The 24,188-nt window shown below is 43.8% G+C and overlaps 1 protein-coding gene across 1 annotated transcript in view; it reads left to right on the top strand.

Annotated features, from left to right (window-relative positions):
- The window catches only part of LOC119967387 (adhesion G protein-coupled receptor F4-like), a 179,871-nt gene extending 158,149 nt beyond the window's left edge, over positions 1–21,722 (top strand). Inside the window, exons 10-15 of the mRNA XM_038799886.1 lie at positions 2,795–2,962; positions 12,611–13,996; positions 16,327–16,368; positions 16,456–16,512; positions 17,483–17,549; positions 20,740–21,722. Of these exons, the coding sequence (XP_038655814.1) occupies positions 2,795–2,962; positions 12,611–13,996; positions 16,327–16,368; positions 16,456–16,512; positions 17,483–17,549; positions 20,740–20,813 (1,794 nt within the window). The 3' untranslated portion in view covers positions 20,814–21,722. The remainder of the gene's footprint in view (positions 1–2,794; positions 2,963–12,610; positions 13,997–16,326; positions 16,369–16,455; positions 16,513–17,482; positions 17,550–20,739) is intronic.
- Positions 21,723–24,188: the final 2,466 nt, after the last annotated feature.

Genomic DNA, 24,188 nt, shown 5'->3' with positions numbered 1-24,188 from the left:
ATAGAGGATCAGGCATGATCATACTGAATTGCGGAGCAGGCTCAAAGTGCCAAATGGTCTACTCCTACATAGTTAGCATAAAGAAAGTGAATGATCAGATATTGTAATTTTATAAATTTAGGGTAATTATTTGCAGTAGATTGTTTGACCTAACTTATTTGCTCCTAATGGACTGAGGGATACATCTGGAAGACAATAATAATAATCCCTTATTTCACGAGTAGGCTTCAATGAAGTTGCTGTGAAAAGCCCCTGGTCGCCACATTCCGGCACTTGTTCGGGGAGACTGGTGCGGGAATTGAACCTGCGCTGCTGGTCTTGTTCTGCATTACAATCCAGCTGTTTAGCCCACTGTGCTAAACCAGCTCCGAGGAAATAGGACAGGAAATTACAATATACATTGGGTGGAATTGTCCAAATATATTACTAAATGTTATTTTGGGTGATTCGCACCAAATCGTGATGTGTGGAACCTGACGTCGCAGGTAAGGATGGACCCTCCGAGATCGGTGCAGCCCAAACTCAGAATAGGTCTACAGCCCCCCTCCTTCTTGCCAGCAGAGCCCCCCCCCCCCCCCACCCCGCCCCCCAATCGCTGTGATCAGACCCCTCGCTTCCAAGTGAGTGACTTTCCTCTACGGTGTCACCAAAGGTCCCCTTCCTTTCAGACCGCACCCCATTTCAGGCCAACTCCCCTTTAGGCACTCCCTCAGTCTTTCCTTAAGGCACCTGCCCCAACAGTTTACCTGGCACTTCGAGGGTGACAGGAGACAGTGCTATGGCATGGTCCACCCATGTCCCTGACCACCTGGGTGTTACAAAGGCCTCTGAGCCCCAGACATGGTCATTGGGTCTATCCAGAGAATTAAACAATGGCTGCGAGAAGGTTCTCATTGAGTAACCCATGCACTTTAATGTCTGAATGGTGCAGCTGCTTCTATGGTGGAAAAGTACCTCCAGTGCAGGCATGCTGTCTCGGCATCAGAAACTGAAAAAGATCCAGGCTAAAGAAATTGCTGTCAGGCAGAATACGTGTTCTTTCTAGGAAGCAGTTCAGAGTAGAAAAAAATTCCAGTATGAAAAAAAAGTACTCCGACAGAGCACCTGGTCTTTCTAGAAAGCATTACTGAGTAGAATAAAATCTTGTATACCTGAATTCATAACGAGGTTTTATGACCCTAAAGCAAACACAGCTTTGGGTGGTCTCTGTCACTTGGTATCAGAGTATAGTTGGACCACATTTCGCTTAGTGGTTTACATGGACTGTGTACTTACTGAGAACATTAGAGTATAAGGTAGATTGTGTAACTTGTGTTATCCTTACAAAGTAAAGGCATAGTGGGATGAAGCAGTAGTGTAAAATAGTTAATTATTTGTTTATTACATGTTTTATTCTTTTGATAAAGGTTCATCAGCTAACTCCTGTGACTCTGTTCAGTAGCCGCCCTCCACATATCTAATTAAAAGTTAGGATCTATCAAGCCGGTTCCATCCTGGGATCTGACCTGTCCAGAAATTACATAAGCTGGAATCATTAGACTTCCTCCACCAGTATGTGCAGACAAACATGTCTGTGAATTTGATAGATAGGGAGAAGAAGGGGATAAACATATAATTTACAAAAATTAGAAGTAGCCCACGTGTCAGGGAGCTTTTCTTTTCATCGAGGGGCATAGGGCTTTGCAGAAAATTGCCCAGATACAGAGTGAATGCAGATTCATTGCAAGCTACCTCTGCATGTGAGGGAATGAATTTTGGAAGGTCTAATACAGTATGATACAGTAAATGGCAGAACCCTGAAGAGTATTGACAGGCAGAGGGACCTGGGTGTGCAGGTCCACAGGTCACTGAAAGTGTCAACACAGGTGGTGAAGGTAATCAAGAAGGCATACTGTGTGCCTGCCTTCATCAGCCAGGGCATTGATAAAAAGATTGGCAAGTCATGCTGCAGCTGTATAGAACCTCAGTTAGGCCTCACTTGTAATATATAGAGTTAAATTCTGGTCACCACACTACCAGAAGGATGTGGAGGTTTTGGAAAGTGTACAGAAGAGGTTTATCAGGCTATTACCTGGTATGAGGGCATTAGCTATGAGGAAAGGTTGGATAAACTTGGTTGGTTCTCACTTGAACGACGAAGGTTGAAGGGCGACCTGATATAAGTCGACAAAATTATGAAGGGCACGGACAGAGCGGATAGTCAGAAGCTTTTTCCCAGAGTGGAAGAGTCAATTACTCGAGGACATAGATTTAAGGTGCGAGGGGCAAAGTTTAGAGGAGATATTCAGAGCAGCACGGTAGCACAGTGGTTAGCACTGGTCCTTCACAGCACCAGGGACCTGGGTTCGATTCCCGGCTTGGGTCATTATATGTGCGGAGTCTGCACGTTCTCCCGTGTCTGCATGGGTTTCCTCCAGGTGCTCCGCTTTCCTTCCACAGTCCAAAGATGTGCAGGTCAGGTGGGTTGGTGACGCTAAATTGCCCCGTGGTGTCCAAAAGTTAGGTGGGGTTGCTGGGTTATGGGGATAGGGTGGAGGTGTGGGCTTAGGTAGGGTGCTCTTTCAGGGGCCAGCGTAGACATAATGGGCCGAATGGCCTTCTTCGACACTGTAAATTCTTGTGCGAGGGAAGTTTAGAATGGATATTGTGATTGTTGGTGAGAATGGAGGGTGCACTGTGATTGTCACAGTCAGCTATACCATGAATCAATGGATTGTGCACAATTTACCTGTTTGCCTTTTCCAGTACGTAAATTTTATATGGTCCTGTAATCAGTTCTAATTTCTTTTTTCAGGTGGTAAACTCCACCAATTTGGAGACTATTTTTTCGAATCTTCTTCAACAATTATCCAATGCCACAAATGTGGTCAACATAAGCACCCCTGGCAATGTTGAAGCTGTGGTTACCATTCTGACACTAATTTCAAATGTAAATGCCACTGTTAGTGAAACAGATATGGAGGTAAGAAACAACATTTGATAGAAATGGTTCTGAGCCTAACTCTTTCTGCATTTTGTCTCTTCAATGTGAAAGTGAAGTTTAGCAAGGTGAACATTGAGTGTCATAGAGTCATAATTTATACAGCACAAAATGAGGCCTTACAGCCCATTGTGACTCTGTCGGCCATCAAACACCTATTCTAATCTCATTTTCCAGCACGTGGTCCATAATCCGGAATGTTATAATGTTTCATGTGCTCAACTAAATGCTTCTTAAATGTTGTGAGGGTTCTTTCATTCTTTCAGACAATGAGTTCCCGATTCTCACCATCGCCTGGGTGAAACAGATTTTCCTCAAATCCCCTCTAAATCTCCTATCCACCCTATCTATGTCCTTCATAATTTTGTAAACTTCACTCACTTCTCTCCTTAGCTTTCTCTCTTCCAAGGAAAACAACCACAGCCTGTCTAGCATCTCTTCAATTTCTTCATAGCTCCAGTTGAATTGCTGCAGCCCAAGCAACATCCTTGTTAATCTCCTCTGCAGCATTTCTAGGGTAATTACATCCTTCCTTTGCGTGGTGACCAGAGCTGCACACAGCACTCTCGATGGAGCCTGACGAGCATTTTGTTCAGCTCCATCATAACCTCCCTGCTCTTGTATTCTATGCCTCGGCTAATAAAGGAAAATATCCCATATGTTATGAACCATCTCATCTCGCATACAAAGTATCATCTTGCATCACTTTGTCTCTATGAGTTTGAGGAACCCACCCCTTCACTCACCTGATGAAGGAGCCGCGCTCCGAAAGCTAGTGACTTCAAACAAACCGGTTGGACTTTAAGCTGATATTGTAAGACTTCTTACTGTGCCCACCCCCAGTCCAACACCAGCATACAAAGAACAAAGAACAATACAGCACAGGAACGGGCCCTTCAGCCCTCCAAGCCTGCACCGATCACGTGTCCTATCTAGACCAAACACCTGTATCCTTCTGTACCCAATCTGTTCATTTGCCTATCCAGATAAGTCTTAAAGGTCGCTAGCATATCTGCCACAACCACCTCACTTGGCAGTGCATTCCAAGCCATTACCACCCTCTGGGTAAAAAGACTTCCCCCGCACATCTTCACTGAACTTTTCCCCCCTCACCTTGAACCTGTGCCCCCTTGTAATTGTCATTTCCATCCTCGGAAAAAGCCTCCAACTGTTCACCCTATCTATACCCACGGCATGACTCCCTTGCCTTGTTAGCCCTCCCAAACTGCTTCACCTCACACTTTTCAGGGTTAAATTTCATTTGGCACCATCCTGCCTATCTGACCCCCCGTCTATATCATCCTATAATCTAAGGCGTTCATCCTCACCATCTACTACATCACTAATTATCGTATCACCTGCGAACTTACAGATCATACCTCCCATATTTGCATTCAGATCATGAATGTTCCCTACAAATAGCAAGTGACCCAGCACTGATCCCTGTTGTAAACTACTGGGCACAGGATTCCAGCCATATAAACAATCTTTGACCAACACCCTCCATCTCCTACACTAAGCCAATTTTGGATTCAATTTGCTAAATTTCCCTGGATCCCCTGCGGGATCTTGTCAAGAGCTTGCGGGAGCTTCCTTGTCAAAATGCATTGCTCACAGAATCACTTTTTGTGCTGTGGCCTGACGAGCATTTGAAACAGCTCTATCATAACCACCCTGCTCTGATATTCTTTGCCTCGGCTAATAAAGGAAAATATCCCATATGTTACGAACCGTCTTACCTACCTGTCCTGCTGCCTTCAGGGATCTTTGGACATGCACCCCGAAACCAAACTGGTCCTCTGCACTTCCTAGCATCCTGCCTGTATATTTCCTTGCCTTGTTAGTCCTCCCAAAATGCTTCACCTCACACTTTTCAGGCTTAAATTTCATTTGGCACCATCCTGCCTATCTGACCGGCCTATTATATCATCCTAGAATCTAAGGCTTTCCTCATCACCATCTACCCCATCACCTATTTTTGTGTCTTCTGCGAACTTATAGATCATACCTCCCATATTTGCATCCAGATCATTAATGAACACTGCAAGTGACCCAGCTCTGATCCCTGTGGTAAACCACTGGACATAGGGGGCGGGATTCTCTCAGCCCGGGGCCGGGCCGGAGAATCCCTGCGACCGGCGTGAATTGAGCCACGCCGCCCCGATACCGGAACGCGATTCTCCATAGGAGATTTGTCTGCATTTAGGCCTGCCAACACTTCCAATACCTTGTCACTTCCTATCATAATTTGCTCAAGATCTTCACAGCCTCTCGCCTTGAGTTCTATGTCTACCTCATTGAACCTACTTCACATTGAAGGAGAGATTTTGTGCAGAGTCCTGGACATGAGCGATAGTGCAGCCGCCGAAACGGCTCCTCCAGCCGCCGCCCCAGTCAAGGCTGTCAAGAAGCAGAAGAAGGCGGTTCCCCGGAAGAAACTAGAAGGTCCCCGGCTGGGCGAGCTGATCCACAAGATTGTGGTGGAAGGCGGCGAGCGCAAGGGGGTTTCCTTGCAGGTCATAAAGAAGGCACTGCAGAGCAAAGGGGTCAATGTGGATAAACGGGCGTCCCAGATCAAGCAAACTGTCAAGAGGTGTGTGGAGGGGCAGCACGGTAGCATTGTGGATAGCACAATGGCTTCACCGCTCCAGGGTCCCAGGTTCGATTCTGGCTTGGGTCACTGTCTGTGCGGTGTCTGCACATCCTCCCCGTGTGTGCGTGGGTTTCCTCCGGGTGCTCCGGTTTCCTCCCACAGTCCAAAGATGTGCAGGTTAGGTGGATTGGCCATGATAAATTGCCCTTAGTGTCCAAAATTGCCCTTAGTGTTGGGTGGGGTTACTGGGTTATGGGGATAGGGTGGAGGTGTTGACCTTGGGTAGGGTGCTCTTTCCAAGAGCCGGTGCAGACTCGATGGGCCGAATGGTCTCCTTCAGCACTGTAAATTCTATGATCTATGATCCTCATTCTCTTGGGTGAAGTCCGGTAGGAAGTATTCGTTCAACACTCTACCAAAGTCCTCCAGCTCCACCCTCCGATTTCCTCATTGATCCCGAATGGGCACCCCCCTTCTCTGGTTATCCCCTTCTCATTGATATACTTATAGACTATCTTGGGCTTTTCACAACTTTTACCAGCCAGAGCTTTCTCATACAATAATAATAATCTTGTATTTTTACAAGTAGGCTAATATTAACACTGCAATTAAGTTACTGTGAAAAGCCCCTCATCGCCACATTCCGGCAGCTGTTTGGGTACACGGCGGCATAATTCAGAATGTTCAATTCACCTAACAGTTTGTCTTTCAGGACTTGTGGGAGGAAACCGGGGCACCCGGAGGAAACCCACACAGACACGGAGAGAATGTGCAGACTCTGCACAGACAGTGACCCAAGCCGGGATTCGAACCTGGGACCGTGGAGCTGTGAAGTAACAATGCTAACCACTGTGCTATTGTGCTGCCCATATCCCCTCTTTGCTCTCCTAATTGCTTTATAAGCTCCAGCCTGCACTTTCTGGCATCCACTAATGCTTCCACTCGCTGATTTCCTCCCCTTGTACTTGCTAAAAGCCTTTATTTTCCTTCTCATCGTGTCCTGAGTGTCTCCGGTCATCCATGATTCTCTGGGCTTGTTAATCCTTCCTATTCCTCTTGAGGTAACATGTTGGGCCTGTCTTCTTCTTGATTCCTTTTTGAACGGCACTGCACTTTTGTAGATTTCCCAACAAATAACTCTCTTCAGTCTACCTTTGCCAGATTCTTTTTATTTTAATAAAATCTGCTCTCCCCCAATCCAAAACCTTTTTTTTTGCAACTTGTCCATTTCTTTCTCCAAAGCAAACTTTCTTCCCATCTTTTCTAAATCTTCATTCCTGTCTCACAGTGGCAGGGACCTGGGTTAAATTCCAGCCTGGGGTGACTGTCTGTCTGCATGGAGTTGCACGTTCTCCCCATGTGCCCTTGTCTTTTTGCGATTTATAAGTACCCTAGCCTTTCTTTGTACATAGAATATTACAGCACAGTACAGGCCCTTCGGCCCTTGATGTTGCGCCGTCCTGTGAAACCCCTCTAAAGTCCCTCTACAATATTCCCTTATTGTCCATATGCCTATCCAATGACTATTTGAATGCGTTTGGTGTTGGCGAGTCCACTACTGTTGCAGACAGGGCATTCCACACCCTTACTACTCTCTGAGTAAAGAACCTACCTCTGACTGTGTACTATGGCCCTATTTGCTTTTCACCCTTAATTATCCTGTATACCTTTCTTGCATTTTACTGTCCTTTTATTCCTGTCCTTATTTCTCGTTCCCTTGTCACTCTGCTTAGGTTCCCATTCCCCCTGCCATTCTAGGTTAAACCCTTCACGCGAACAAGCATTCCCCCCTCGGACATTAGTCCTGGTCCTTTTCAGATGTGACCCATGCAGTTTGTACTTCTCCCACCTCCCCAGAACCAGTCCCAATGTCCCAGGAATCTGAAACCTTCCCCCTTGCACCCACTTTCCAGCCGTGTATTAATTCGATATATCCTTCTATTTTTACTCTGACTAACACATGGCAATGGTAGTAATCGCGGGATCACTAACTTTGAAGTCCTGCTTTTCAACTTGCTTCCTAATGCCCTATATTGAGGTTTTAGGAGCTTGTCCTTTTATTTACCTATGTGATTGGTACCGATTGGTGATTGGTACCCCTCCAGAATGTCCTGTATCCATATCCACTCTGAAACACCCTTGACCCGAGCACCTGGAAGGCAACTTACCATCATTGAGTCTTGTTTACGGCCACAGAAACGCCTGTCAATTTCCGTTATAATTGAATCCCCTACAACTATTACATTTCTGCACTTTGTATTCCTCCCCTGTGCAGCAGAGCCAACCAAAGTGCAACAAAATTGGCTGTGGCTGCTTTCCCCTCAGAGGCCACTTGTTTTTTATTAGTCCATGGGATGTAGGCGTCGCTGGCTGTGCCAGCATTTATTGCCTATCCCTGAGGGCATTTAAGGATCAACCACATTGCTGCGGATGTGGAGTCACATGTTGGCCAGACCAGGCCAGGTGAGGAGGACCACTTTCCTTCCCTAAAGGGCATTAGTGAACCAGATGAGATTTTGTGACAAACAACAATGGCTTCATGGTCACGTTTCAGACTTGTAATTCCTGATTTTTACTGAAATCAAATTTCACCATTTGCCATGGTGAGATTCAAACCTGGGTCCTCAGAGCATGGCTCTGAGTCTCTGGATTCCTAGTCCACCGATAATACCACTATGCTACTGCCTCCCCTCAACCATATCCAAAGCTGAATATCTGTTTTTCAGGGGAATGGCCACAGCAGATTCCTTCACTGACTGCTTCATCCTCTTGCTCTGCCTGCTGGTCACCTAGCCTGCAGTGTGATCGCCTCTTTATACATGTTATCCATGATACTCTGCCTCGTGGATGCTCCACAGTATTCTTAGCCACTGCTCCAGCTCTGAAACCCAGAGCTGCAACTTGAGACACCTCCTGCACCCATGCTGGCCACGGATATTGGAAATGTTACTGGTTTCCCAGAAACAACACCTTTGTTCTCCTGCCATGACTTACTCCTTTGGATTAAACCTTTGAAGTACTCTTAAAATGAGATAATATCAAGGAGTTTAGGGTCCTTCTTCCCTTGACCCCGTAATACAGAATATAAGCTTTACAAACTATAAATCACAAAATAAGACTTTACAAACAACGCTCATCTGCACACCAGGCTTTATGCTCAAAAAATGCAATCAAATTTGTTAGGCATGCCCTCCCTCTGACAAAGCCACAGACTATTCCTGATCAAAACAAATGGAGATAGATTCTCTGCTTCAGAATTTTCTCCAATAGTTTCCCTACCACTGACATGAGACTCACTGGTCTGTAACCATAACTATAAGCGATAATAGCAGTATAAATACTCAATGTCTGTACTTACTCAATCAGCAGCCTCAACTTGCCCCACGTCACTTTCAAATATTGGTGTCACTTCAGGAGCTCCACCTCTTGAGTGAATGCATGCTGGGTTGCTTCTTTTAAAATTTTCTCGCTGCTCTATTTAGCTACTGCTCACCAGATTCACTCTTTCTCTGTGACTTCTGGTGGTCTGTGCTATAAGAGTTACTTAAATTCCCAAATTCTCTGAGACTTTACTTTTATTTTAAAGAACAGGAATATTCACGAAACCTACTCATCAATCAGAGAAAAGAGGGGAATGATCACCTCCTCCCTTTCATCTAACTCCCTGTTTCACCAAGCTCCAGCTGCACTTAAGACAGCACTAATTACTGAGGTTGTCTTAATAATCAGACTGTTAATTATGCAGATTGTGTGAAAGATCAGAGTTTATTTATTTCAGAGCTGTGTAGACCTACATGGGGTGTGACAACTATAAAGAACATTGGTGAGGTCACTCAAATGAAGTGCATAGACAGGTTGCTGGATGTAGGCATTGACCGTTGGGGAGAGATTGATCAGTCCAGGCCTACATTCCCTGGATTTTGGAAGAATAGCAGATGCTCGAATTGGGCGGAATTCTCCGCTCCCCACGTGGTGTGGGAGAATCGTGGGAGGGCCTCTCGATATTTTGTACATCCCCCTGGCGCCACCAGCGATTCTCCCCCCGCCTCCCCCCCCCCCCCCGGCTCGGAAAAATCGGCACTCGCCATTTTTCACGGCGAGCGGCGATTCTCCGAGCCCGATGGGCCAAGCGGCCGGCCCTTCACACCCGTTTCACCACGGCAGCAACCACACCTGGTCGCTGCATTCGTGAAATGGGTTCAAAATGCCTGTTTGGGGCATCTAGGGGCCCGATTTGGACGGGAGCACCGCGACTGTGCTCAGGAGGGGACAGGCCCGCGATCGGTGCCCACCGATCGTCGGGCCAACGTCCAAAACAGACGCACTCTTTCCCCTCCGCCGCCCGACAAGATCAAGGTGCCACGTCTTGCTGGGCGGCGGTGGAGAAAGACGGCACCGCGCATGCGTGGGTTCGTGCCGTCTGCACGCTGATGTCATCCGCGCATGCGTGGGTTGGAACCGGCAACCCGCGCATGCGCGGATTACTTCACATTCTCGGCGTGACGAGGTCGCTGCCGAGAAAGACGGAGGCCCGCTCCTAGCCCCCCGGGTGGGAGTAAATTAGGTGTGGGGAGTGGGCTCCGAGGCCGTCATGAACCTCGGCCGAGTTCACGACGACCTTCACGAATTCGGCCCCCTGCGGAGAATTCCGCCAACAGAATTCCAAGGGTAAATGCTGAGAAAATGTTTGCCCTCACTGGAGAATTTAGAACATGAGGGTGACAGTGTCACAATGAAAATGACATAAAATAAAATGAAAAATAAAGAGTATCCACTTTGGACTGAGATGAGGAGAAAGTTCTGTCAGAGATTTTAATTTTGGAATTCTTGAACCCAGAGGGATATAGAACTTTAGTCATTGAGTATATTTAAGGCAAGAATTTGTTAGATTTTTGTGTATTAAGAAAATTAAGGAAAATTAGGATAATGTGTGAATGTGCTGTTGAGGCAGAAGATCAACTGTGATCATATTGAATGGAGGAGCAGGCTCCGAGGACTCATTGGTCTACACCAACTCTTATTTCTCATGTAACATTTTATGAAAAAAATAAAGGAGTTATATTGTGTGTTTATTGATAGACTTTTATAGTTTGACAGATTGGGGGAGAACATGGAGACATGCATTTAAATGACAGATCATAGAAATAGTCGCGATATTAGGAGTCTCTTTCCCCAGAGAGTACTGAGCATCTGGAATTAATTGCTGCTTTGTGAGGTGGATGCTGACTTTCTACAAGTCTTCAATAGGGAGCTCCATTGTTTTTTTAAAAAGGCAGAAACAACATTGTAAAGGTCAATAGATTTACAGTTAATCGAGTCAATGTGATCTGATGAGCTGTATTTGATCCCCTGAGGGGTTTGAAGAGAAACTTTCCAAATTTGATTTTATGTTTTTGGGTCTGGTTTTCTGTGGCTTTTTGGGAGATGTGTATAGCTATGCAGGGAAGATGGGTTTATGAATGTTTCTTCAAGTTTCTGGTCGGGATTCTCCCCTATCCGGCGGGGCGGGGGGTCCCAGCGTATTGGAGTGGCGTGAACCACTCCAAAGTCGGGCCGCCACAAAGATGCGGAAGTCTCCGCACCTTTAGGGGCCAAGCCCTCACATTGAGGGGCTAGGCCCGCGCCGGAGTGGTTCCACTCCGTCGGCTGGCGTGAACGGCCTTTGGCGCCATGCCAGCCGGGGCCAAAAGGACTTCGGCGGCCGGCGTACGTCCACACATGCGGCGGAGCGTCAGCAGCTGCTGACGTCATACCCGTGCATGCGCAGGGGAGGGGGACTCTTCCGCCTCCGCCATGATGAAGACCATGGCTAAGGTGGAAGAAAAAGAGTTCCCCCATGGCACAGGCCCGCCCTCCGATCGGTGGGTCCCGATCATGGGCCAGGCCACCGTGGGGGCACACCCCGGAGTCAGATCGCCCCGCGCCCCCCCCTCCCCCCCAGGACCCCGGAGCCCACCCGCGCCGCTTGCTCCCACCGGTAAGGTAGGTGGTTTAATCCACGCCGGCGGGAGAGGCTTGTCAGCGGGTGGGACTTTGGCCCATCGCGGGCCGGAGAATTGCCGCGGGGGGCCCGCCGACCGGTGCGGTGTGATTCCCGTCCCCGCCAAATCTCGGGTGGCGGAGAATTCAGGACACGGCAGGGGCGGGATTGATGCCGGCCCAGGTGATTCTCCAACCCGGCGGGAGGTCAGAGAATCCCGCCCCATTTTGGAATCATGAGGATGGCGAAAAATCGGCATTCGCCATCCCAAGAGTCCTTGCATAATGCACCGCGGCCAACTCACTAAGTTCCCCTGTCATTTAATGATCAGTTGAGCGTTTATTGGGCAGGACATCCGACTACCCTTGGAAGGAGGCGCCACACCCTGTGAGAGCTGACCAAAAGTTCTTTAACCTGGACAGGCAAAACGCCATAGTGGCCAGAAGCGATACTGCACGACTCTGCCTGGAACTATGTCCCGGGACCTTTAAAAGCATGTCCCTGGCCCTGGGGGCGGGAGGGTAGGGAGTGCCTGTGGGGTACAGTCACGAGGGGGATGATCATGGTGTTGGAGTGCAGGCCAAGGAGCGAGGAAGTCCTGGAACTCCAATGACCTTGGGGGTGCCCCTACTCCCTTCCAGCCCATGTTTCTCGAAAATGCAAATATCACTTTCCCACCACCCCACACCCGCCAACCTACAAATTGAGGCTGAGCGGGATAAGGCCCTTAGGTGGTCAAGAGACTGAATAGTTGAATGGGCGGGTTTCCCGCCGGAGGCCCTGCTCGTCCAAGCGTGAAATTCGTGGATTTAGGTGAGCAGGTTCCTGGGGGAATCCCGTTCATTCAATTTTACATCTCCCATCCCAACCTCAGAACCTTCCTCGGGGAGAGAGTAAAGCTCTGTCCCATGAGTATGGGACAGGCTTAATTGACCAACTTTGTCTTTTGCTGCATATCAGTTTTGCATGTTCATATGTTCAAGCCTGTATCTTGGGCAATTTTTTTGAACTTAAAATTGAATATTTGATTAATAAAGCTTTATTTTGTGTTTTTCAGAATTTCTTGGAAACTATAAGTGCCGTTATCTCTCTTGCATCAATAGATACATGGAAAGTTCTCACAAACACACAAAATGAAAATGATCCCAATCCTAGTTCTCAATTACTACTGTCAGTGGAAAATTTTAATACTCGCCTCGTTCTGCAGAATGACACTCTAAACATCAAAGAAGAAAATCTTGAGCTCAGAGCTGTTAGAATTGGTCATCAGAACAATAACTCCTCTATTAATGTAACCTTTGCTAATTTTCCCATTAAGGAATATGCCAATTTAAGTGCTGATATATCAATTTCCTCTGAAAACTTTGAGGATAAACCAAATGCCACAGTTGTCGCAATTGCATACCCAACATGGATTGATATTTTACCCAATACCACAACCTTCAGTGGAAACTTTTTGATTAATGGCCTTGTTGCGACAATAACATTAAACGTCAAAAACTCTGTTAACATCAACTTGACCTTCTCACCAAGAAATCGCACGCTTGATCTGAACACAGCCATGTGTGCATTTTGGGATTTTAGTGGCAATGGTGCATGGAATAACACTGGCTGTAAACGTGAAATTATTGGGGAATATATCAAATGTAACTGTGAGCACTTGACCTCTTTTTCGATGTTAATGTCCCCTGATTCAATAGACGACCCAGCTTTGGGGGATATAACTAAAATCGGAGTTGCTGTTTCAATTGGATGTTTATTAATCACGATTATTATAGAGGGCAGAGTATGGAAGCATGTGACCAAAAATAAGACCTCTTACATGCGTCATATTGGAATTCTGAACATTGCGGTAAATCTGCTGGTAGCTGATATATGGTTCATTGTGGCTTCAGCTGTAGCCGCAGGAACAAGGGCTTGCACAGCTGCTACTTTCTTCATTCACTTTTTCTATCTTGCCTTATTTTTCTGGATGTTAACGCTGGGCCTTCTACTTGTGTATCGTTTGCTTTTCCTATTCCATGATCTCAGTAAGTCCGTTATGAAGAGAATATCATTTAGTATTGGTTACCTATGTCCATTAATAATCTCTGTCATCACAATCGGAGTTACCTATCCAAGAAACAGTTACACCAGAGAAGATGTCTGTTGGCTCGGCTGGGAGAAAGAGTACCCTCTACTTGCATTTGTTATACCTGCACTGGCTATAATCGCAATCAACCTCATTATCCTGATTGTAGTCATATTTAAGCTGCTACGACCAACAATTGGGGACAGATCCAGAAGCAATAACCAGGAGAGAAAATCATTCAAACAAGTTGTGAGAAGCATTGCGGTGCTAACCCCAATCCTCGGTCTGACCTGGGCATTTGGAATACCAACGTTTCAAAAAGGTTCTCCCAAAGCTTTCCATTATATCTTCACAATTCTCAATGCTTTTCAGGTATGTTCAACCTATATTTTATAATTTTTACTTCTCACTGTTTAGTTAACTCGTGTTTAATGCAGTCAAATTCAAGTAAAGTAATTATCACCAGCAAGGCATGTTGCATGAGTTAAATACTTCATCGATCGTTCCATAACATGTGCATATTTATAGACATCCAGAACTAGGCAATTTCCCGCAAAAGGTCAGCACAGTAGAGGAAGGAGAGCATTAAAGATAGTTATCTTGACTGTGATTCTTCATGATAAGTAGACAAGCTGGAGTAGCACTATTTCATGTGAGATTTGATTATGTAGCATCTTTCAGCTTGTCACAACTTCCCAAAGTGCTTCAAAGACAATTTTGGGAATATAATCATTGCAATGCCGGCAAATAAATTATTCTAATCTTAGATGGATCAGAAGATTCCTTCTATGTGTTTTGTGTGAAACGATGTTGAACTTTCTGTGTATATAATTTTGTCAGAGTTAGGCCACAGAAGTCATTGCTCACTGAGTTAAACTTTCTGACGACATAAAGATTTAACCTTGTGGGTTGTGGGAGTCAGGCATGAATTAGCTCTTGAGAGATAGTTCAGTAATTATAATATGATAATGAGGTGACTATCACAGATGTTGGTAATTTTGGGGATTCCACAGCGAAAGAGAAATAAGGAGGAAGCAGTAGTTGTTTGTTTTTCCAGCATGGCTTGTGGGCAAAGTGAAGCAGGAATTCTTCCTATGAACCCCTCGGTCCTGTAATTTTCAGACCTTCTCCTCCTCAATATCTCCAGATCCCACCATCTGTCTAGCTCCAGAAGCCCTTCTCCCCCTTTCTCTGGAGCCCCTCACTGAGAGCTCTTCTTCATGGTGTGAACCTCACAGTCTGTGATTAAAAGACTCCACCATCCCAATGATCTCGAACCACATTCTTCCTGTGAACTTCAGTCCCCTATCCATGTGACCTTTCTCTTCATGATCTCTGGAATCCCCTTCACACAATATCCTGCTCACCTGCCCCTCCACCCTATGTAATCTCTGCAAATCTCAGACCCTCATTCTATCTGACCCCCTTCTCGGGAGCTTACCCTGGTGATCTCTGGATCCTCATCTATGTGATCTTTAGATCTCCTCTCCACAATCCCCAGAATTCCTCCAACCGTTAACTTTCATGATGCCATCTCCAAAGCCTCCCCACCCACTACCCAGGTACTTTCCCTTCAATCTCTTCCTTGTGATCTCCAGACTGCACTATTATCTTTACAGTCCCTTTCCCTAATCTCTACATTATCCATCCAGAATTTCTCCTTCCAGGATCTCTCCAGGATCTTCAGACCCCGTCTGTGCTTCCCAGCTGCAATATTCTAAAGCAGCTTTTCCCACAGAGCTGCCAGTCGACCAGCTATTCAACCTGGCCAGCTTCAGGCAGGAAATCCATCTTCCTCATATTTCGCACCACTCTTTATCTCCTCTGGTCACACACCGCATTGTTATGAGGGCCATGGGACACAAAAGCATGGGAGTTATGCTAGGAAATGTTTAGGAACTTTAGGGCCAAGGCAACTGAAGAGCCAAAGCTGCCAGTGGAGGTTATAATTAACAATAGACAAGAGGACAGAACCAAAGGTACACAGATCTCAAAATATTGGTGGGCAGAGATAGGATGGTGCAAAGCCGTGAAGAGATCTGTAAACCAGGATAAGAATTTTAACCACCCTGACCAATCTCGGCAATAGGAACTTACAGGTTTGAACAGGGAACAGGGTTTGTTTATGATTCTGGAGGGTATGGGCCGAAAATCAGCAGGGAACATTTTTGTGGAAGAGGGGAGAAAATAGATTTCCAGGCCGGCCAGCAGCTTTCTCTCATAAACTTGGTGCTGGATTTAATTTTTAATCTTTATTGTCACAAGTAGACTTACAGTAACATTGCAATGAAGTTACTGTGAAAAGCCCCTAGTCGCCACATTCCGGCACCTGTACGGGTACACAGAGGGAGAATTCAGAATCTCCCAATTACATAACAGCACGTCTTTAGGTACTTGTGGGAGGAAACCGGAGCACCCGGAGGAAATCAATGCAGTCACGGGAGAACCTGCAGACTCCGCATAGACAGTGACCCAAACCGGGAATCAAACCAGGGACCCTGGCGCTGTGAAGCAACAGTGCTAACCACTGTGCTACCGTACCGACTGACTATTACTGGTGAAAAGAAACCTCTGCTGTCAAACTAGATTGATTTATTAACCAATGGTCAATTCAGAATAACTAGTGCAATGTTTAAAAAAAAGTGATTGCAATTTATGAAAGATCTATTGCTTATCTGCTTAAGAATATCTTCCCTTTTTAGGGATTCTTTATTTTGGTCTTTGGAACATTCATGGATATTAAGGTGAGCTATGACTGCCATTCCCATCATTTTCCAGCATTATTTATTTTCACTTCATCTATTAAATATTTTCTTCTGCTGTGAACTCAGGTACGAGAAGCCTTGATGAAGAAATTTTCATTGTCAGGATTTTCTTCTCGAACAAAGGTAAGGTTTAAACAGTAGAATGGGAAATAATTACCATCTGAAAGAGAAGAGATGTATAAATGCTTAGCTAGACACCTCTCTTCAGAACTGATATATGATGGAATTGGTCAGCTATTGTGAAAGTGAACAAAACACTGGGACTGGGAGGGCAATAAGAGTTTACACAATATATTTATGTATTAGACACAATGTTCCAAGGTGCAGTTTGGAGAATTAACAAGAGTAATGGACGGTTAAAGGCAAGGTCTGAAGAATGGGGTTTGATTAGACTTTTGAAGAAAGCTGTAGGATTCGAAAGACGGAGGGGTCTGAGAATGGAATTCATGACAATATTGCTCAACCAGCAAGAAGCTGTTCCACGAATAAAAGGGCAAAGGGAAGGTGACAGACAAAGGGAAACCAGAAAGCCGGAGGATGGAAGAATGTATGCAAGATGGGAAATGTTTCTAGAGTTGAGGAGCCCCTATTTAACCACACCAAGATGAGGATAATACTGATCCTAGTGTCATCATTCAAAAAGAGTGATGTTTTCCTGATGTATGTTGACAATAGTACCTAAACATCAACTCACTTAGTTCACCTAATGTCTAAATTTACAGGCTGGCCATCTGATCTCGGTGGTGGGGGGGGGGGGGGGGGGGGGGGGGAATCTCACAGTATTTGAATTACCCTTTCTCAAACTCTAGGTTGCTAGACAACAAAATTACATCAGGAAAGTTGTCTGCTGATGGATCCCATTGGGAGTGGTATATACTTTTAAAAAATAATTGCCACAATCTCATGTTCTCAACACCAACAAAATCTGCATAAAGGAAATTAAATTTCTGGGTTGTGTGCTCAGTGAGCACTGGTCCTTATCGAATCACTTTGCTCACAGAGCAGTGAATTGTAGGGAGCTGGGAAAAAAAAGTAACAAGTGAATAAACAATGGCTGTTTCCTAATAACTTGCATGATTTTTTTACTTTTCAGACTGTCGAAAGCACTTCTACAACAAAGCCATACTCAAAACCAAATTTTTCGTTTCATTCTCGAAAGAGTAAGTATAAGCATGGCGCTGAACAATAAAAGAACCATTCCCAAGCCAAAAGTTGAAATGTTCCTCCAAAGAATAATGTTAAATGAGTTGCTGTAATTTATTGGTTATTATTAAAGCAAAAGGATTTGTGTTCTGTACAAAAAAATGATCAAATTGGGCCTGGATTTTAACTGTGAGCAGATTTCTAGGGAAAAGTGCTCGTGAGTTATTTCTTGCCCATCTGCCCCAGAGTAAAACCCAGACCATTTCAATGGCTTCACCTCATTCAAAAACTCTCTTCTTGTCTCGGTTAAGTCAGCAGGAAGCAGCAGAAATCAACAGGCTGCCTGTTGATGCCAATTGATTCTCAGGCCATCACCTGGAGGGTCATGTGATCAGAAAGGATTGTGGTTACGGCTATGATTCTGCAACGCGCCTGCACATCCTGACCCTCATAAACAAAAGATTTTAGATTTATCTGTCAGGGCCTCTCTATCTTCAAACCAGTTTCTGCCTCAGCAGAAAGCAGCTTCAACTTCCCTGGTTCAATTTCCAAACGCAGTCTGTTTCAAACTGCTATCAGATCCTATTGACATGACAGGACATCAACTTACATCAATTTATTCAGCTCCTGCCCGCTTTATGCAAGCATTTCATTCACTTGCAAAATTAAAAACAATGGAACCAATTGGGTAAATAGCCTGCTTATTACTAACTTCCCACCTGCGTAGTCCCTGCTGGGTCAAACTGGGACAAAGCAATGTACAGACAGTGAACCGTGTGTTATATTACTTGGAGTAATGTATGTTACTCATTTGTTTATGCCGTGTTGAACTTAACTTTGATGATGAATACTCAAAGACGTCCAGTGATAGCAAATACTTTATTGAGTAACTGATCAATTAACTTGTGAGTTTGATTCTTCAATACTTTTACTAGTAGTCAAACTAAACAAGATAAAATTAGATTAACTATGAATACTATACTTTATACTCTGAGCTAACTATACTTTTATTCTCTAGCCACAACACACCCGAAGAGAGCGGGAAAACATATTGAGATTTATTTATACTCCCTGTTACTGTTGCCCTCTAGTGATCATCTGACTGTACTGACTACACATTAACCCTTCATGTATATACATATATAGAGATCACTACACCTTGTACAGTTCATAAATGCATATGAATTTGTTAATGGATCAAGTGCATTTAAAGCCCCAATGCCAAGATTCTGAAACTACCAAACAGCATGATGTGCACTTGATGTGCGAATTAATGTTTTTATGCATCAATTCATAATAGTTTGGAGTACGGGACATGTATGATGAAATTCTGCTGTTGAAAATATAACAATTGGTTGGGGATTGAAGGAGCCAAGTTTTGCTATGTAAAGGATTATTCTCTTGTCTATCACAGTCAACTTCTTCACAGGAGAAAGAACATTGCAAGCCTTGTCTTCGATCTTGGAGACCATTGATTTCTTGTGTTCTAGTAAAGTGCATCAAATCAGTTTTGTACAAGTTTGTCCTCCCATGTACAATTCTAGAGCGCCAATTGCCACTCCCCTCTGCTGGTATTGAAGATAAAAAGCCAGATCTGAAAATTCATGGTGGGGGAAGCTGAGCTTTGTAACTTCAATGAATTTGGGAAAATAATATTTGTTCTGCATGATGGTGTATCGGCATAACAAAAGTCTACTTTGCAGCATTTATATCCAGTGTGTAACAATATTTGTTCTAATATGGGGTTGGATTCTCTGGTCCCACAGCTGCATGTATCTCGGCGGCTCGCCTTTCACTGGCGGTGGGATTCTCTACATCTGCCACTTGTCAGTAGGATTTCTTATTGAAGCCACCCCATGCCCCTGGGAAACCCATGGGTGGGGTTGCACTGCCGGTGGGAACAGAGAGTCCCAATAGCTGGAGAATTCCGGCCATGATATTTTGTATCAGTGATTTCAGTTTCCAAAGCTCTACAATGACGCTATGCAGTCCACAATGACTGAGTAGTTTTCTCAATAATTCTTTTGTTTGCTATTTTAATGACAGTGCTAACATATTTAAAATAAATAGGGGTCAATTTTCAGGGTGATGCCATCAGTGAGGAGCCTCAATATAAAGAAACATCCATTCCAGTGTTGACTCTATAGTAATATATCCACACCTTCACCTTGACAGCTTCACAAAACAGAAAGGTTTAAAGGAAACCCTTACAAAGTTCTCCATAATGTATTAGAAGTGGGAACAAATATATTGTTGATTTGATAAGTGTTTGTTGGAATCACATTCTGTGGTACCAGAGCTCAAGGCTCTACTTTGCAGCTGTCCCAGCTTGCCCTCATTGATCAACTCCTTGTTCACTATCAAGATTGGGATAAATATTCGGAAGATTTTTAGCAAGACCTTGTTGTTCCACTACACCAAAGTCTACACTCCAGCATTATATTTTGTTCCCTTGTTGACGTCAGTCTGAGCCAAATTATGCCCATCATTAGTGCCCTGTTTGCCCCCAACTTCCATTTCCAGCCTGATACCCTATCCACCACTATGACTATCTGTTTGCATCTCATCGGTATTTACTGTCTCCAACTTTATATCTCCCCATCACAGCTTAAATCATTACTCCAAACTTGCTCATCTCCAAACCTGATGACTGCAGTTTTTCATGCCAGGCATCTAACTTTTGTTCAATGTAAACTGAAACTCATTCTAATCTCTGCCACATCCCTGCACCAAGCATCCCGATCCCTTTCCATCTTTGTCCTTAACTCCTCAATGCAGCAAATTCCAAATTTGTGTCCATGCATCATTTCCCTAACTCGGCCACTTTCTCCAGTCCTATGTTCCAGGATGTGCTCTCTCTCTTCCATCATAGTCCCCTTTTCATTCCATTATTTTCTTGTCTAAGCTTTCAGCTTTTCGGCTCCGCATTTTTGCCGCTGTCCACAATTCTTTCTCACCCTTTAAAAAGTTCCTTATAATCAACTTTATTGACCACTTCTTCAATCATCTTACTTGGCCTTTCTTCCATCACTGTTTTGTGTCTGTCAAACATTTAAAGGCTCAATACAGGTACAATTTGTTGTTGCTGTGGATATCTAACCCTATGGTATAATTAGAAAGAGCTCTGCAGGTAAGTAAATGTACATTAATAGGGTTTTGCTGTGTGATTTCAATTCTTGCTAATCTTTTTCCTGCTCAATCTTTCAGAAAAATACATCTTAACTCAACAATTACACTCGAGCGATAACAGCCCATCGCAAAGATATACCAGTCTAAGTTAACTAATGGAAGTCAAAGATAAAACTGACCATCTTCAGATACAAAAGAAAGAACAAAAATAATCAACCTACCCAACGAGAACCGAGAAGAAGTGAGTGCTTTTGTGAAGAATGTTTAAACTTTTTTGGTATTGGGCTTCTCTATAGACATTATTTGATGGGGTTAGCAGCTTTCTTTCCCCATTTTCCCATGTCCCGGCCACACACCCAAGTGTATTCCCCCAATTCCTGTTTTGGCTCTGCTCAAAGTCTCACAGATTTGTGGGCTTAAAATTGTGGGCTTCACAACAATGCCAGATCGGATTAGGATACTGACATCTTCTGCTGAAAGTCTCCCTCATCCCCAATGGAATTAATTTTGCATGGTCTGTGGGTCAGAGCAAATTGCTGAGTGAACTCAAAATGATCGAGGAAAGTTGCGTGAAATATTTCACAACATACATTAGAAAGGAATTTAACTTTTGTCCATAGTTAATGAACTAAATTTTGATAATGCTAAATGCTGAAATTAAAATTGTTAGAGTATAATAAACTATTAATATGATGAATGTTTCTGTAAAACCCATCTTTAGGAATACTATTAATCATTGTTACTTGTATTAGACTTTCTGTCAAATAATATTTTAAACTTGAGGAAAATAATGGTACTTTGCGAACAAATTTTGGTTTTAACACTAGGAATATATTACTGTGAATGGAATGTAAGTTTTTGTGCATAATCAGCATTGTAAATGTGTTTTATTCCTATCATGCCTTAATTTTAATAATATTTTGCTCTGTATAATTTTATGAAATTTGATTTTGCAAGATACAATCTGTTGTGACCTATGTGAACATAATTTATTGATTAAAGGAATGACATAAATGAATGAACAAAAACTGCATTAAGTGCAATAAATAATGACTACTTCATTGTAATGTTCATGATTTTTTTCTGTGTGATTTGTTATCACGTTTATGGAACATAACAATTTACACACATTGTGATACACTTCTTATTTCTATAATTATGGTATTTTGGTGGTGATGTTTTAAATGACAACAGTGAAGTAATAACTTATCCATCATTAAACCCTAAGGAAGTAGGGACTGGCAAGTCTCCAGTCAGTTGCAGTGAATCTGAGTGTGGTTCAGAAAACAGATAAAAGGGAAATTTAAAGGTATTGATTATGCAGAAGAGATGAAGAAATATGTTTGAATATAAGAGTAAAATATTGACATTGAATTTGGATTTTCATGAACTGACAGCTGCTGCGTTCTGCACCTCTGTCTGAGGCAGCAGGTTTAAAAGACAGATAATTGAAAAGCAGTGATTTTTCATTGGTTCAGCCGGGACAGAGCTTCCAGGCAGGCGTGAATGATGGCAGAGTGTCTCTGATACAGGAGGACAGGAGGTCTCCAATGGGAGGGCTCTGGGGGGGGGGGGGGGGGGGGGGGGAGGTTGGCGGGATTTGCATTGTGGGGTGCCCTCCCTTGGATTTTGGGGGCACCTGTGTTACATACTTATCCCCTTGTATACTGAAAGATATTACCACCTATCCCCTTACCGTAAATCTATGCCCCTTTGTCATTGATCCCCCCACCAAGGGGAAAGGTTTCTTCCTGTCAACTTCAGTTATGCCTCTCATAATTTTATACATCTTAATCATATTCCCCCTTAATCTCTTCTGCTGCAAGGTGTGACATTACGTGAAATGTTCAGAGTACAAAGAGTCATATAATAATGTACCACTAGATGGATCTGGATGCAGAACTTTATAAAGCATTGACTCACAGACTTCTGGGAGAGAGCTGGAGCAGAGGTAGCGAGAGCTGGAGGAGAACTAGAGAGAGCAGTGAGAGAAAGTAGAGTACAGTTATAGGTAGAGTGTATAGACAAGTTTTGGTAGATTGTAGATTGTAGATTACTAGATTATTGTTTACTATAGGAGTAAGAGATCGAGCTTTATTATATAGTGTACAAAAATGTTAGCTTTGTTAATGAACATAGCTTCTGTGGTCTTGTGATAACAAGAATCGCAAAAACACCACATGGCACCAGGAATCCATTCCAAAAATTAAGCAGTACGTTTAGGGAGTGAGTTTAGCTTCTGAGATGAAATGAAGACTAATCACATCGCGACCACGATCTCAGAGAAAGCACCAAGCTACTGATCATAAGATGGAAGGTATGAAAAAGCCAGAACACTTCAAGACAACCGGTAAATTAAGTCTAAGCTGGAAACATTTCAAACAGCAATTTGAAGTTTTTTTTATCTCAGCATTAGAATCAGCTCCTGATCATCAAAAGTATGCGCTCCTCCTCAATTTGGCAGTGCCACAGGCATTAGAATTATTTAATTCCTTTGAATTCACAGACTGTGAGGATAAGAAAAAATTTGCTTGGGTCATGGACAAATGTGATGTTCATTGCAAAGCGCAGGTGAATGAAACGTCCAAGCGCTACATGTAGCTTAAAGGAGAATTGATAGATTTTTTATATCTGATTTAAGGCTGAGAGCACGGTCCTGTAATTTTTTCTCTGTTGCGGTTTCAATATTGCAGGTTCAAATAGTGTTTTGTATATATGATGAGCGATTGCGAGAATGATTACTGAGACGACTGATTTTGCCGTTGGAAGAAGCCATAAATCTTTACAAGGCCAGTGAGCAATCCACAAATGAATATGTTGAGTTCAGGGCTAAAGAAAAAGGCGCAAAGTCGGCAAACATGGTTGACGCCATTGAATCTGTGGCACAGCTAGAAAAACAGTGTGCTGCACATTGCGTCCATTTTGAATAGGCGCACTTGAGAAGAAAGCATGATGCGGAAGTCGACCGTTCTGCCCATGAGAAGTTTGCGCATGATGTCACTGGCATGAGGTTGTGTAGATGCTGTGGCCACGCCTGCTTCAGAAAAAAATGCCCGGCCTTTGAAAATAACTGTTTGACATGCAGCAAGTTCAATCATTTTGCCTCACAATGCCGTTTTACATCAACGATACCGTTATACAACTCTAAAAAATCATTCCATAGATATAAAACGGTACAGAATATACAAAATGAAGGACATGAAGAGAAAATGAAACTTCGAATAATGATTCCTCTAAGTTTACTCTGCAGGATAACTTCATGGTTGAAGTGATAACCAGAGTTCATGCACTGGACACTGGCGATAGAACAATATTTCAACTCTCCCAGTTAATTAAAGATTGGACTGTAACAGTTAATATTAATGGGTCTGATGTTCCATTCAATCTGGATTTGGCTGCACATGCAAATTTACTCACAGAGGCAGATCTAAAACAAGTGAACAAGATTCCAAGAATTAAAAAATCAAACTGTAGGTTGGCAGATTACAATGGGACCGCAATAGTGACCAAACGTTCCTGTTGCCTCA

This window comes from Scyliorhinus canicula, chromosome 6, assembly GCF_902713615.1.
Source record: "Scyliorhinus canicula chromosome 6, sScyCan1.1, whole genome shotgun sequence".
Classification (NCBI taxonomy): Eukaryota; Metazoa; Chordata; class Chondrichthyes; order Carcharhiniformes; family Scyliorhinidae; genus Scyliorhinus; species Scyliorhinus canicula.
Note: the sequence above shows the minus strand (reverse complement) of the source record. Positions and strands in the feature narration are given on the sequence as shown.